Here is a 14,082-nt window from a genome sequence, read left to right as displayed (position 1 = left end):
AAATCTGTGACATAGCCATCATTTTATATTTAAGTACATATCTAAGCTTTGCTTTTTCTGACCGTGGAATTATTGCTTTCCTTTTGCATTAGGATTCAGTCGAGCTTTCTCCAATAAATACATATTTTGAAAATACCAAGTATTACAATGCTATATTTTTACCACCCACATTTTATCATAAAGCAAACTCTGCTCAAATAAAACCAGATGCAAGACTTCTCCATAAACACGCTGCATGTTTTATGGATCGGGACAAAGTGTAGCTTATCTGCGTCTTTCAAAGCTAAACTCGGTGGTCTTAGAAAGGGCCTCAAAGCCACATAAGCCCCCCGTGCATCAGCTGCGTTAACATTAAAACTGGCAGCGCATCAACAGAGAAAACAGTTGTAAAAACAAAGCATTTACAAAGTGAAAACAGAGAAGCCACACTCTCTATAAAGAATATTTTTATTCTTTTGAAGAGAATATAAGCTATCAAAATACTGACAAACTTTGAGATTACAGACAAAGACAAAGCTGTGAAGAGCCTGGAGATGCCTTGGGTTCTGATCTGACAGAGACAAAGCCCTTTTGTAAATAGCAGGGTGATGCTACAAGGCAAGGTATAACGAGATACTGACAGTTAAACAACTACTGTATCTATGGTGGTATTGTGCCATTTTTTTTGTGCTCTCTCTCTATACAAAATATACCCATTGTCTGAGCTTGGAAAGGGGAAAAAAGTCCTTACATTTCACTTCAGTACAATTACAAATCATTACTTTTCATCCACACAATACAAAAATGCTACAACACATCTGCAGGCAATTCAAGATTACAATACAAGGTAGAGGAGGTTAAGAGTGAATGAAAAGAAACAATGGGCTCACTGATTGGATGGGGTTCTTTCAGCATGAATATCATTTTCAGGAACGCACGAGTGGGTATGGTTTTGAAAACCAAAGAGTACAAAACCCATCATAAAACAAAACATACTCTATGAACAATAAAAAAAAATGCTGGAGAGAGAGATATTACATGCGCACAGCAACTATGGAAGTGTCTTTTTGTTGTGAGGGGGTTCCTTCCACTGGATTTGTGTGTGTGTGTGTATACATACACGTTTATCTTCTCAACCCAACATCTCATTCTCTCAAGTCCAGATAATGGCCAAAAAAATAATAATTAAAAAAGGTGTATACAAGTCCACAGCAGGTCCACTCAGAGCAGGGGTATCAAACCGGCAAGGTGGACTAGAGGTGGTCATCTCCTGAACCTGCGGAACTGCTTGTTATACGGCTGAGACCTTTTCTCCCGCTTTTCTGTGGGTTTGTTATAGAGGTAAGCAGAAGGCCCTGAATACTCCTCATCGGTGTTCTCCTCCATCATCTGCAGCTTCGCTTCAATGGCTCTGATCTTCGCACCCACACTGGAGGGAGGGGGGATACAAGACAGAGGGTCAGATAGATACAAGAGGGTTGGATGCATAGAACAGCATGGAAAAATGTGAGAGAGAGAGAGAAAGAAAGAGAGAGAGAAAGAGAAAGAGGGAGAGAGAGAGAGAGAGAGAGACAAAAAGAGAGAGAGAGAGAGAAAGAGAAAGAGGGAGAGAGAGAGAGAGAAAGAGAGAGAGACAGAGAGAAAGAGAGAGAGAGAGAGAAAGAGAGAGAGAGAAAGAGAGAGAGAGAGAGAGAAAGAGGGAGAGAGAGAGAATAAGAGAGAGAGAGAAAGAGACAGAGAGAGAGAAAGAGAGAAAGGAGAGAGAGAGAGAAAGAGAGAGAGAGAGAAAGAGGGAGAGAGAATAAGAGAGAGAGAGAAAGAGAGAAAGGAGAGAGAGAGAGAGAGACAGAGACAGAGAGAGAGAGAGAGAGAGAGAGAGAAAGAGAGACTGCAAGAGCAACAGACACAGGAGGTCCAGTGTAGGAAAGAGGAACAAAATAAAAAAGCAAGAGTGGCACATAGGAGACAGAAGAGAAAACTGCGACAGAGAGAAGACATACAGTAACTTTTTTTTTTTCATAATTCCTGTGACTTGTGTTGAGTAAGAAACAAACACAATAGGCCACTTAGCCGTTTAGTGGCACCTTGCTGAAGAAAATAGCTGTAGGAGCTACGGTTTTAATCACCTGGTTCTGGAGAACTGGAACACACTGGGGACATTTGTTGTCTACTGGAATGCTTGCAGGGGCGAAGGACAGAAAGAGCCACAGAACCAAGCAGAGAAAACTAAAACCCTCTATAAACAGCAACTTCACAAACCTCAGAGACGTTGGCACTTCCTCTGCTTCACTGGACGACGGTTCCAAGCTGGCAGGCAGGTTCTTGTCTCCGCGGTATGGTTCAAACCTCTGCAAAATATCATACACACACATACACCCACACACCAGGGGCACAGAAGAGACAGGGAAGACAGCAGTGAGACACAAACTGGAGGAGAACTTGCACACACTGAGGACAGTTTGTGGAGAATGAACCCGCAGAGTCCACAGCCTATTGGTCAAATCCTTGCTCTGAGGCATAATCTGAGAAGTTGAACTGCACAGCATTGGGCCACGTGTTCATTCTTCTCAAATCTACCCACAAATTTCCTCATGCCCAAAAGTGTGGTGACTGTTCTGCAAAGCCTTGAACCTGTGGAGAACAGAATGAGAAAAGGCAATTAACCAGAGTTTGCTCAAGAACTTAGAGAATTAAAGAAAGCAGGAAAGGAAGCCAAAACAAAGATGAGTCTAAAACGTTGTACTTTCTCTTGGACATCACTTTATCATATTTAAGTATAATACAGACTTGTCCCACATCATAAACAAGAACGAACAGGTGGTGGTGAAGTCCACTAATGAAACATGGACGCATCTCCATGGGGTATAAAGACACTTCAGGCAATGGACACATTGCGAAGGCATCGTTTTTATTTTGTGATGCACAATTAATAAAGGCTAGACTTGCACAACCACGTTGAACCAGCTCAAGAGTGCACTCTCCAGCAGTGCACAGGCTTGTTGTTGTCAACAAGTCTGTACCGTTAACCTTGACCCCAAGCTGGTGTTATGCGCCCCTCAGACAGTGAGGGAAAGGGGGGGCTGGGTGTAAGAGGGCGTGATCCTCAACCATACAGGATTTCCGCTCTCTGAGCTGCAGCTGCCTATTGTTAGTGGCCTGGCTCTCTGGAGTAGCCCCACTCCGAGTGCAGCATGGGCATCCTCAAAGCAACGGCTTCTGTCCGACGGAGCCACCACTGTACAAATTCCACTGTGGCTTCTGGTCCAGCATGCACGGAGACCACGTCGGTTAGAGACACGGCTACTAGCTTAAGGCCACAGTTTGGCAAAAAACGTCAACACTGAAAAAACGTTCAGACGACAAACATGCCTTCGCTGACACAGATGACCGGGGAAGTCGTGCAAATGCCATTTTCCCTCCCCTAGATCTATTTTAACACAGTAAACAAACAAATATCCACTTCAGTGACTTACCTTTACCTGTGCGTGAGCCCAACGCACTACCAGCTTTTTTGATAATGCCAGCTTCCCGTTCAGACACTGTATGGCACGCTCAGCCTCCTGAGGGAAAAGTAAAACTCTTAACAGTGCTGTCTGTTATCTCTCCTGCATGGAAAAAGCTGGGAAAAAATTGTTAATGTATATTGAATATTATAGGAACATGAATATGATTTTGTATATCTTCACCAACGAATGTTCATAACCGTAATTAAGTGTTGAATTAATTAGAAACGTTCAACAGGAACCTCTCTGGACTCAGTAGCGTACCTGACTACAACTATTGCGTAAAACACTTTGCTTGGCATTGGAAACGGCATTTAAACACATCTGAATGTGGGATTCCTGAGGCCATTGTTTTCCCCACACGTCTGTTCTTCTGAGCTGGAGGACAGCAATATGTGATGTCACCAATAATAATAGCTGGTGATGAATTGTTGGATCTCCGGGACTATTGTTGAGTATGAACATTAGTCTGTAAACATTTCCCCATGTAACACCACCCTGAGGAATTCCTCTCATCACACTTCAGTCGCTAAGAAACTCAGTCTCCTTTCAGCAACAGTTTAAGCAAAAACATTACCACGCCTAATCTTTCATAAACATTGGTCCCTTAACCACCACCTGGAGGTTTACTTCCAGCTGATGGAGTTATGAAGTAGAGATTGCAGGTGAGGCAGACTGTGTTCCTTGTTTGTTTCAGGAAGACCAGTGCTGCGTCCAGCATTTTCATATGGCTTCATTACACTGACGCAACAGTCCTCTTTCTCATCCGGCGCCAGGTGATGGGCCAATGAAAATGCATGAAAGGTACAAAAAAAAAAAAAAAAAAAAAAAAAAAAAAAAAAAAAAAAAAGACAGCTCTCTTAATATGACATCTCATGAATGGTATGTCCATACTGAGACAAAGGGAATAACAGGACATTAGGTTTATAGATAAGGGTAATATAATAAGGGCCAACATACAGTTGAGTTTCAGGGGCGTTTCAAGTTTAAAAGATCAGTTTAGTGTTATTACATTATTCTTAAAGGCTACGCAGCAGCTCTATGAAAGTGTCAAACAAATAAATACAGTGGAGTTTGAGTTCCTAACTTGTGTTTATTGATAGTCAGAAAACATGTTATTTCTTACTAATTGAAGGAATAAGGTTTAAAAGACCGTTGGTCCCCCCCCCAACGGTGTTCGGAAACTCTAATAGGCGTCTTGCCTGTGACGTAGATGGTGGACAACAACTCTAGAGGCTGCACTTAATTTAATGCAAAATGACGAAAAGGTGTGTTGTTTTTGGCTGCAATCATTCAATGTACAGTGGGACATCTGTGCACAAATGGCCCAAAGATCCCAAAATATCCAGAAAATGGACTAAATTTGTCAACTTTAAATGGGCACTTTGGAAAGGACCATCCGCTCACTCCGTTATCTGTAGCTCATTTCACTGGCGCTATTCCAACAATATGGGCATGTAAGGACACCAACGAAAGGTGTTCAAGAGCCTCTGTAACATGGAGGTAAACAGGGTAAGGACACTCACTTCGCCTGTTTTAGTTGGTGTTAGTTAACGTTAGCTTGACTCGCTAAACTCGGTGTCTCAGATTATACTCGGCTACGTAGCTGCATTACGGAGGTTTATAGTGTCGGATGAATTCGAGTTCGACTTCGATCACATTTACAAGAATAACAGTACCTCTACATTTGAGTTTAGCTTATTGCTAGGCTATTGTCATGAATAATGTTGGTTATTTAGCTAGATACTGTCATAACAGTCAGTCATAACGGTGTTTTACCGCGGCGTTGTTCAGCTGTTGTCCACCAGTGACGTCACGGTCGCGTTCAAGAATTTCCGTAGCGAGCTCGGGTTTTTCGTCAATTTAATAAAATTGTCAGTTTTAAAGCAAATTAAGCTGCTATTTTCATTGTAATTCATACTTATATCTGTCAGTAACTACAATAATGTGAAATATTCATGGAGGTCCATTAAGTGGTGCTTAGCCTTTAATTTCATTGTAATTCAGTATATAAGGTAATTAACAGCGCATAATGAAATAATAAATGCAACGTGTGCAAAATGATGCCATGGAAAAAAGATTTTATTACATTGTAATAATAATAATAATAATAATAATAATAATAATATATTGTAAATTAGGCTAATCAATTTTGCTTGGTAATAGCAAGCCTACAAGTCTTGTTTAAACATTCAGTCCCAGCTTGTCAGGTCAATAACACAGTTGGATTTGGACAGAGAAATAGGCAGATCTCAAAATTTATTTGTAAAGAAAACGTGCAGAACCTCTTTGGTGTGGAAGTTGACAAAGCAGTATCCTCTGGGTTGGCCTTCCAACGGTCCTGACTTGTGAAATAAGAAGTCAAACTGCTTCACTTTTCCAAACTTCTCCAGAAGCTTAACTAGGTGATACCTGCAGAAGAGCAATTTACGATATTAACAACAAACTATGCATTAACTCTTTAGCATATAGTGCCTGAGGACCCTGAGTTAGAACAGGATTAACATCTTCCCAAACAAATAGAGCTACACTTCACCATCCTCTGTATATGGACTTAATTAGTATGACAGGTCTCTTTACACCTCTTTAGCGCCAATAAATCTTTTATTCACACAATACAGAGGATACAGCAAGAGGACAATGAAAATATAAAAAAACGGAAGTCTGAGTTCCCTACAGAGTTCAATTCCAAACAAACATCTACAATTGTGAACAGTTCCAAAACCCCATGGTGGACTGACATTAATAGCCTATAGGAGACAAGGGAAACCTCTCAAGCCTGCTGCCCCCATTCCGTTCCTGAAGTGAATAAGGGCAATAGATTATGGTCACTTCACAATACTTAAATCCATTAACATTTGGAATGACTTATCCATGCTGAAGCTGTGAGCTGAAGGCACATGGCTTCCTTCACACAAAGCCAACACCAAAGATAATACAAGCAGACAGAAGCAGACTTGGATAATCCACGCCCATACAATTGGAAAACAACTGCTCACATTTTTTCATGGTTTTCTATACACCTTTATGTGTATTTAAAATATATTATAACAACATCTACATTCAAAATGCACATTTATAATGCTGCTGTTACTGTACATTTTTGGGTTAAAAAGGCAGCGAAATTATTTGCGGCTCTGGTCATGCTTTTAGCCATGGACGTACTTCTGACTCAACTGAGAGTTTTTTCACTTTTTTGTGTTTGCTTGTTTAGGTTTGAGTTGTGAAGTTGTGTATATTGGCAGACACTGACAACAAATGATCAGAATTTAGGGCAGTTCTCTGTTCCACGGTTGTAGCCCTTTCCAAACAAAGTTTCTTACTAACACTTAACAGAATAGTTACTGTAGTCACTCCCGGCTGAACGAGACTTCACTTCATCTGATACCTCCCTTGCCAGAAAACAAAAGCCTACACCTACAACGAGAAAGCCTTGTGATTATGTGCCCAGGTCACACGAAGTTCCAAATGTAGTGGATGAAGAGTAAATAAACCATTTCAAAATAGCATGCCTCACATTGTGGGGCAGTGTAGCATTTAGTCTGCACGTACGTTAAAAAAAACTTTTATTTATCGCAACAGCACCACTCCTACCCACTCATCTTTGCGTAATCTTCCTCATTTCTTTTTAATGTAGCTGGGCTTAGCAGGAACGAGAGGGCGTTTTCTTTCACCTGTAATGCATCAATCATTTTTGCTACTTGCCTCACTAATTGTTGATCATGCATTTCCAGCAGAATGTAAACAAACCATCTTTGGCACAGCGTTGATCTCAGGCACCTGGAAGATTCACGCTAATATGTCATGAACACACATGTGTGACAACTTGCATAAACTGAACAAAATCTGTTACAGCTTGCATAAACTAAACAAAAAGATAATAATAATGATTAGCAATTACACCACTCTCGGCATTCAAAGGCAACCCGTTTGGAAAAAGCATGCAATTCAAATTTCACTAGGGAAAAGAGATTTAAATTATGATGCTGTCGAAAACTATGTCTAAAGCCGTGTGTATAACCAGATACACACAAACAACACATTTGCATAAGAACATATTTGTTGTTTTCCGAATTGACACCCACGGCGGTTTGGGAGTAGCCTAGGTCAGCCAAGTCGAGGAGATGACTGGAACTGTATTGTTTAGGTCGCTATTGGGTTTATTTTTAATCCTGGAAAGGTAAGAGCAGGGGCTGGTCTAGGGGATGTGGCCGCTGTCTTAATGTCTTCCCCTACTCTCCCTGGAGCTTTCTCTTCGAAGTGCATTTCTCACTTTCCCAGACTCCACCTACTCAAGAGTTGCACACAGGGTTTTCCTGGCCCTAGATTGAGGAATTAATAGGGGCCTGATAAATGGGGACCAACTCGGGCTTAAAGCACACCACAATGTACTTTTCTAGGAGACCGTAAAACACAGAGCTAGAAGGAAGAGGGAAAAAAAATCTAACCAGTAGAAGATCCGTTAGCTTCAGGGCATTCTGTGAAATCATAATCCAGAGGAGCCAAAGGAACAAGACCGCTGCCAACCCACCCATCCCCAATCTCAACGGTAGTCTTGCATTGCCAGACTCTCACTTCGAAACAGTACAAAATGATACACAGAGGCGCATATACGTGTAGGTACAAATAGCCAACCAGTGATGCCAAGTAAGTGCACTGAAGGTATCAGTCATGCTTCAGCCAGTTTGATATAATCCTTTTGCACTCCCTACAAACTATCTGTAAGAATTAGAGTGATATGTTAAGCATGTGCATATGTTAAGGCCAACAACTACAATACTAGAGTTAAACACACACACATCTGTCTGTCCAGATGATTGGAATACAAGGTGGAAATGTCTATTTTTTTTTTCAAACAAATGTATTGGAAATGGCCTCCCACTCCCTTGACACGATACCTGCCTACAATACAGACAATGCAAAGCAGAGTCCAAACAGCACAAACAGCCTGCACCACATGCTGGAGCCATCAGTAGCCCCTAACCAGCACCAGCGGAACTCCAAAGGGTCAAAATGTCACCTGCTTGTTATGAAAGTAGCACTGTATGAAGAGTGAGACAAGGACTTTGCAGGAACCAGCCCCAGTTGAAGAGCTTTATATTTGTGTGTGTGAGAGTAAGGGACATGTATATTATATTATATTCCAATGCATCATAAATTAAACAGGGTCTTTATCACATCTACAGATGGATCACAAAGGTGGGTCGAGCCTGAACTCCAATATATGCACAGTACACATACTGATGTTTGGTCGAGGTCACAATTTTTCAGACTTAGGTCAGGTTCAGACTGGACATATGGGTTCTCACAGTCCATCTACAAGGACAGATTTTGGTCTGCTTTGACCTCTTATCTATCACCTTTATCCTTATTTCATTCCTCTTCAGCACTTATAATTATTCATTCATTCATCATCTGTAACTGCTTTTCCAGTTCAGGGTCACGGTGGGTCCAGAGCCTACCTGGAATCATTGGGCGCAAGGCGGGAACACACCCTGGAGGGGGCGCCAGTCCTTCACAGGGCAACACAGACACACATACACACATTCACTCACACCTACGGACACTTTTTGAGTCGCCAAACCACCTACCAACTTGTGTTTTTGGACTGTGGGAGGAAACCGGAGCACCGGGAGAAAACCCACACAGACACAGAGAGAACACACCACACTCCTCACAGACAGTCACCCGGAGGAAACCCACGCAGACACAGGGAGAACACACCACACTCCTCACAGACAGTCACCTGGAGGAAACCCACGCAGACACAGGGAGAACACACCACACTCCTCACAGACAGTCACCCGGAGGAAACCCACACAGACACAGGGAGAACACACCACACTCCTCACAGACAGTCACCTGGAGGAAACCCACGCAGACACAGGGAGAACACACCACACTCCTCACAGACAGTCACTCGGAGGAAACCCACGCAGACACAGGGAGAACACACCACACTCCTCACAGACAGTCACCCGGAACGCGAATCGAACCCACAACCGCCAGGCCCCTGGAGCTGTGCGACTGCGACGCTACCTGCTGCGCCGCCCAAACCAAATTCAATGATAAGACATTAATGATGAACGTTTGCTAAATTAACAATCGTTTTGTTTATTGATTTCATTTCCTTTGGTTGGGGTAAGGTAGTGCAGCAGGTGTTATCATGCTGTTACAGGATGTGTTTGGTTAAGTCTTTGGTTCTGGGTGAGGAGGTTGGATTAACAACTTCAGGAGGTTCATGTCAGGTTTGGCTAAACCGCTGCTTGTCAGTTCGGCCTAATGCTCACGGGCTATATTTGGATTTGGTTCAATATTAAAGCTCCAGTCCAGTTCAAGAGCAATTGGAAAGTGTTAATCTGACCGTGGAAGGCTTGTCTGCTTTACAGCAGTATTTTCCCCACAAATTAATCTCTTCTGCCAAGAACTGAAGGTCCTTTGCTAGGCAGGTCTGGCAGGCCGTGAGATGATGCAGTACAGTGAGAGGTAGTGAAGTGGAAAGTGTGTGTTTAGGGCAAAAATATGACAGGTAGTGTGAGTAATTTCAGCAGTGTACCTCATCATGTAACACTGGCTATGACCTTCCAAGTAACTGCTGCAGAAATCCAGCTTAAACAAGTTTACAGGTACACAGCAATGAAGGAGGATGGGCAATTACTCCAATGCGGAAGGACAACTGGTGAACCGTTCTAACTGAACTGGTAGGAATGGGGAGGCTGCGCCATTTGAAGCAATATGTGCAACTCTACTTCTCTTGTGTGGGAAGGCCTTTGCTGGCCGTGACCTTGTCACTGACTCACTGGTTGTCCTTCTTTTCACCACTTTGTGTAGTTACTAACCACTGTATACAGGAATCACCCCACAAGACCTCTTGTTCTGCAGATGTTCTGACTAAAACAGTACAACTGATCAACGCAATTTGGCACTTGGCAATTTCACACAGATATTTATGCTCACCCATTTTTCCTGCCTCCAAAATCAAAACCAACAGGTGCCACCGTAACCAGACAATCAAAGTTTTCATTTCACCTGCTCACCTATTAATACACTGTTTTGGTTTGCTATTTATCTTCTGGGGCTGTACTGAAAGTGTTACATCCTTAAGTGTTTACCACCAAGCATTAAACAGCTTCATCACATTTAAGACTAGCCTTATTAAGCAAGTCTCTCGTATTTGAGGGCTGTGTTCCAGTAATCAATTGACTTTCACTCTCTCCCTCATCTTCTCTGTGGCCTCATCCATCACCCTGACGCCCAGCCTACATTAGCTTCGGTAGAGAAATTACAAGTGGACTTTTACCCCACAACTCCAGTAGTGCTTTCAATTATCCACTTATCTGGGAAACCTCAGGGAAATAAAAAGTATGTTAGGTGAGCAGTGACCTCACACAGCAGGATTTTCAATGCTCTGTATGTTTGCCTGTGAGACTCAGAAGTGGATTTTGCTACAACAAACACTTCCAGCATGTGAACTAATTAATCTTCCCAAACACCGGCCTGTGGGCATCGTGGCTGTTTTCATTCGAGCAGGTTATTTAAAGAAAAACAGCGGATCGAGTGGGAAGGAAACGCCTGTCTAGACATCGGCCCAGGCAAGCCATACATTTTCCAGCAGCCCTCTCCCAACCTGCACCATTTCTCTCTCTCTCTCTCGCTCTCTCTCTCTCTTTCCTTCTCATGGTGTCCCCCTCTCCACCCCTCCACCTTACGCAGCAGCTACAGGTTGACAGCGTAAACATGCCAGGTGAGCAGGAAACGATGCGAGCCGCTGAGCAAAGCAGGTCTCCATGGCCGAATGGTTCTCTTTCACACGCCCCACTGTCGTCTGTGCATTCTCCAGAGCAACACACACACAGTTGGCTAATCAATCACCCGGGCAGGCAAGGCTTAGAGAGCCAAGCTCTCAATATAAGGCCTCCCTCTTGCCTAGTAAATATGTGATGATTTCAGTACAGCATCAAAATGAAGAAATATGGATACTTTGCATTTTTTTGCTTTGTCTTTTTTCTGAAGCGAACTAGTACAGGATTTAACTCATGGTTTGTTTTACAAGTATAAGAGAAGAAAAAGCACGTGGACATGTGGAGAGATACTCACTCCGTGATTTTGGGGTCGATGTTGCCAATCCACAGGCGATGGCCGTCCTGAGATGTACTGCTTGAAAGGATGGAGGCGTTCTCCACTGTTTCTGCAGCAGACTGCACTGGGTTCCTTAAAAAAGGAGAGTGAAAAGTTCAGCCTCTTAAATACACCTTCATGGTACACACTTACACTTACACCATTATTTCTTTCATTGTAAAGTGTTATTGAAATGCGCTTCCTAATTTAATCCCTTAAGTGGCAGTGAACACACACACACACACACACAGGCGCTGTGAACACACCCAGAGCGGCGGGCAGCCATCCCCAGCCCGGGGAGCAGTTGTGGGTTCGGTGCCTTGCTCAAGGGCACCTCAACCTGGATTGAAGGAGGACAGTGTTGTTCCTTCACTCCCACCGCCCCCCAATTTTCCTGTTGGTCATGGGATTCGACCCAGTGACCGTTCATTCCTAAGCCCTCTTCTCTAACCATTAGGCCACGGCTGCCTGTGTTCCTCTTCAACTTATTTCTATTATCATGAAGTAAAGTCAGTTCCAACTCCCTGTGACGATATGAATTGTATTTCTACAGCAGAATATGCCTTCCACAGTGCAAGTCTAATCTGCAGTTCATCAAACCTTAAACTGTTTATTATTATTATCAAATATTATTAACTATTAGTCAGTTAACAAGTGGAGCTAAAAAGCAGTTATTAAATGTTGACACCAGCTATACAGTAACGTATAACAACATTAAGGCTCTACTCTGTGTTAATCATTCATTATCTGTAACTGCTTATCCAATTCAGGGTCACCGGGGTCCAGAGCCTACCTGGAATCATTGGGCGCAAGGCGGGAATACACCCTGGAGGGGGCGCCAGTCCTTCACAGGACACACACACACACACACATTCACTCACACACTCACACCTACAGACACATTCCACCTACCAACTTGTGTTTTTGGACTTTGGGAGGAAACCGGAGCACCCGGAGGAAACCCACACAGACACAGGGAGAACACACCAACTCCTCACAGACAGTCACCCGGAGCGGGAATCGAACCCACAACCTCCAGGTCCCTGGAGCTGTGTGACTGCAACACTACCTGCTGCGCCACCGTGCCGCCCCTCAATTAAGTATAAATATTTTACTCTATGAATTATATTTATAATATAGTGCAGTTTACTTTGGGATCTGCCATGTCTTTTTTGGAACAATAAAATGTTATTTTATCTAATCTTTAACCTTTCATACATAATTAGATCACAATAATATGTTTTTTTTTATTCAGCTATTTCAGATTCTATTCATTACTGGTTTCTCAACATTACTGGTTTAATGCATTCATGGCTAAATATCAGTTAATGACAGCTGAAAAACAGTTGGTGCCTGAGAAACATTCGAATAACTAGTAACAATTTTAAAAGAGCATCACTTTTTACTGGGTAAACTGAAAGTAACAATAATAGTGTCCAGTCTATGGTAAATTATCTTGAGTACAACGTGCCTGGCATAAGATAAAGCCAAAAGAACTTTACAAAATACATAAACCTAGCTCCATTTAAAGAGCCATTTCTTTCCGTGTGAGGTTTTAATACATTAGAATCTGGATTAAAATGAGCAGTCAGCACTTGACAAATCCTGGCTAAGCATTACTTGTCTCACTTAAAAGAGGTGAACTCATACAGCATGGGTTTCTTACATCATAAATCTAAGGAGCCAATGTCATTGACTTGGGGACTGGGGATTTCCATATCTCTGCAAGCAAGCAGCAGAGAGGTGTGTGGGAATAGATGTAGCCACTAATTTCATATTCACAGATCTGCAATTACTGAATGAAGGCAAAAGTTTAGAGGTAACGTTAAAGCCAAGCCACCTTTAAAGCATGAAGACTTTGATAGACAGTTTAGTGAAACACAACTTTTTGAATTTTACCACTTAGTATAGTAGAATTATAACAGCTAATATCTCAAGCTTGTTTTGAATTTTTAATAGTATATGATATAAAATAATAACAATAATAATAGCCTTATAAATACAATAGAATAAGTCTACAGTAATATACAGTCTACAGTTACATGTATCACTAACATATTTTGGGGTATAATTTAGCTAATAAACAATTTTTAAAAACGGGTTGACGCCGTACAAACGTTACTTATTGGGAAAAAAATGTACTTTAACGATTTAAGAATTCATACTGTACAAATATCACAACAAGGCACTACGCTTGGCTAAACACTGTAGCTATGTCTTTGTAACTAATTTTGGTTCTTTTACTTACCCTAAACTCTCCATTGTGGTTTAATATTCGCCACTAAACAACAGGACCCCGAGCCGCGGTCTTAAAAACGCTCCATGGTGTTCATTTGCACCAAAACGTAGACTTTACCGGATAAAATTGGCTTCTGTGTTTAGCTTCGATGCTAACAGCGCAGAGCAGTGACGTCTCCCGCTGCCGCTGCCGCTTCTGACGTTTCACACAGAAACCGATGGCGTCCCCACACGGTTCAGATGA

The 14,082-nt window shown here is 42.3% G+C and overlaps 1 protein-coding gene across 2 annotated transcripts; it reads right to left on the bottom strand.

Annotated features, from left to right (window-relative positions):
- Window positions 1-14,072, bottom strand: rbm18 (RNA binding motif protein 18). 2 transcript variants are annotated; one of them, XM_066651121.1, is made up of 6 exons: window positions 13,849-14,072; window positions 11,580-11,693; window positions 5,768-5,894; window positions 3,453-3,539; window positions 2,239-2,327; window positions 1-1,408 (listed from the first exon to the last, which is right to left on the bottom strand). In XM_066651121.1, exons 1-6 carry the CDS (start codon window positions 13,860-13,862, stop codon window positions 1,243-1,245), a joined length of 597 nt encoding a protein of 198 aa, XP_066507218.1. In that variant the 5' UTR covers window positions 13,863-14,072; the 3' UTR covers window positions 1-1,242. The 2 variants fall into 2 exon arrangements, with proteins under 2 accessions (XP_066507218.1, XP_066507219.1); XM_066651122.1 differs by having other exon boundaries at window positions 2-1,408; window positions 3,459-3,539.
- Window positions 14,073-14,082: the final 10 nt, after the last annotated feature.

This window comes from Hoplias malabaricus, chromosome 18, assembly GCF_029633855.1.
Source record: "Hoplias malabaricus isolate fHopMal1 chromosome 18, fHopMal1.hap1, whole genome shotgun sequence".
In the NCBI taxonomy this organism is placed as follows: Eukaryota; Metazoa; Chordata; class Actinopteri; order Characiformes; family Erythrinidae; genus Hoplias; species Hoplias malabaricus.
This window is presented reverse-complemented; position numbering and strand designations above follow the sequence as displayed.

What these genes read in the sequence shown, in the direction of transcription:
- rbm18 (XM_066651121.1), bottom strand. An exon ending in TCAACTTCCACACCAAAGAG is followed by an intron (nt 3,540 to 5,767) that starts GTTCTGCACGTT and finishes CTTTTCCCTCAG; the next exon opens with GAGGCTGAGCGTGCCATACA. An exon ending in GAAGTGCCAACGTCTCTGAG is followed by an intron (nt 1,409 to 2,238) that starts GTTTGTGAAGTT and finishes CCCTCCCTCCAG; the next exon opens with TGTGGGTGCGAAGATCAGAG.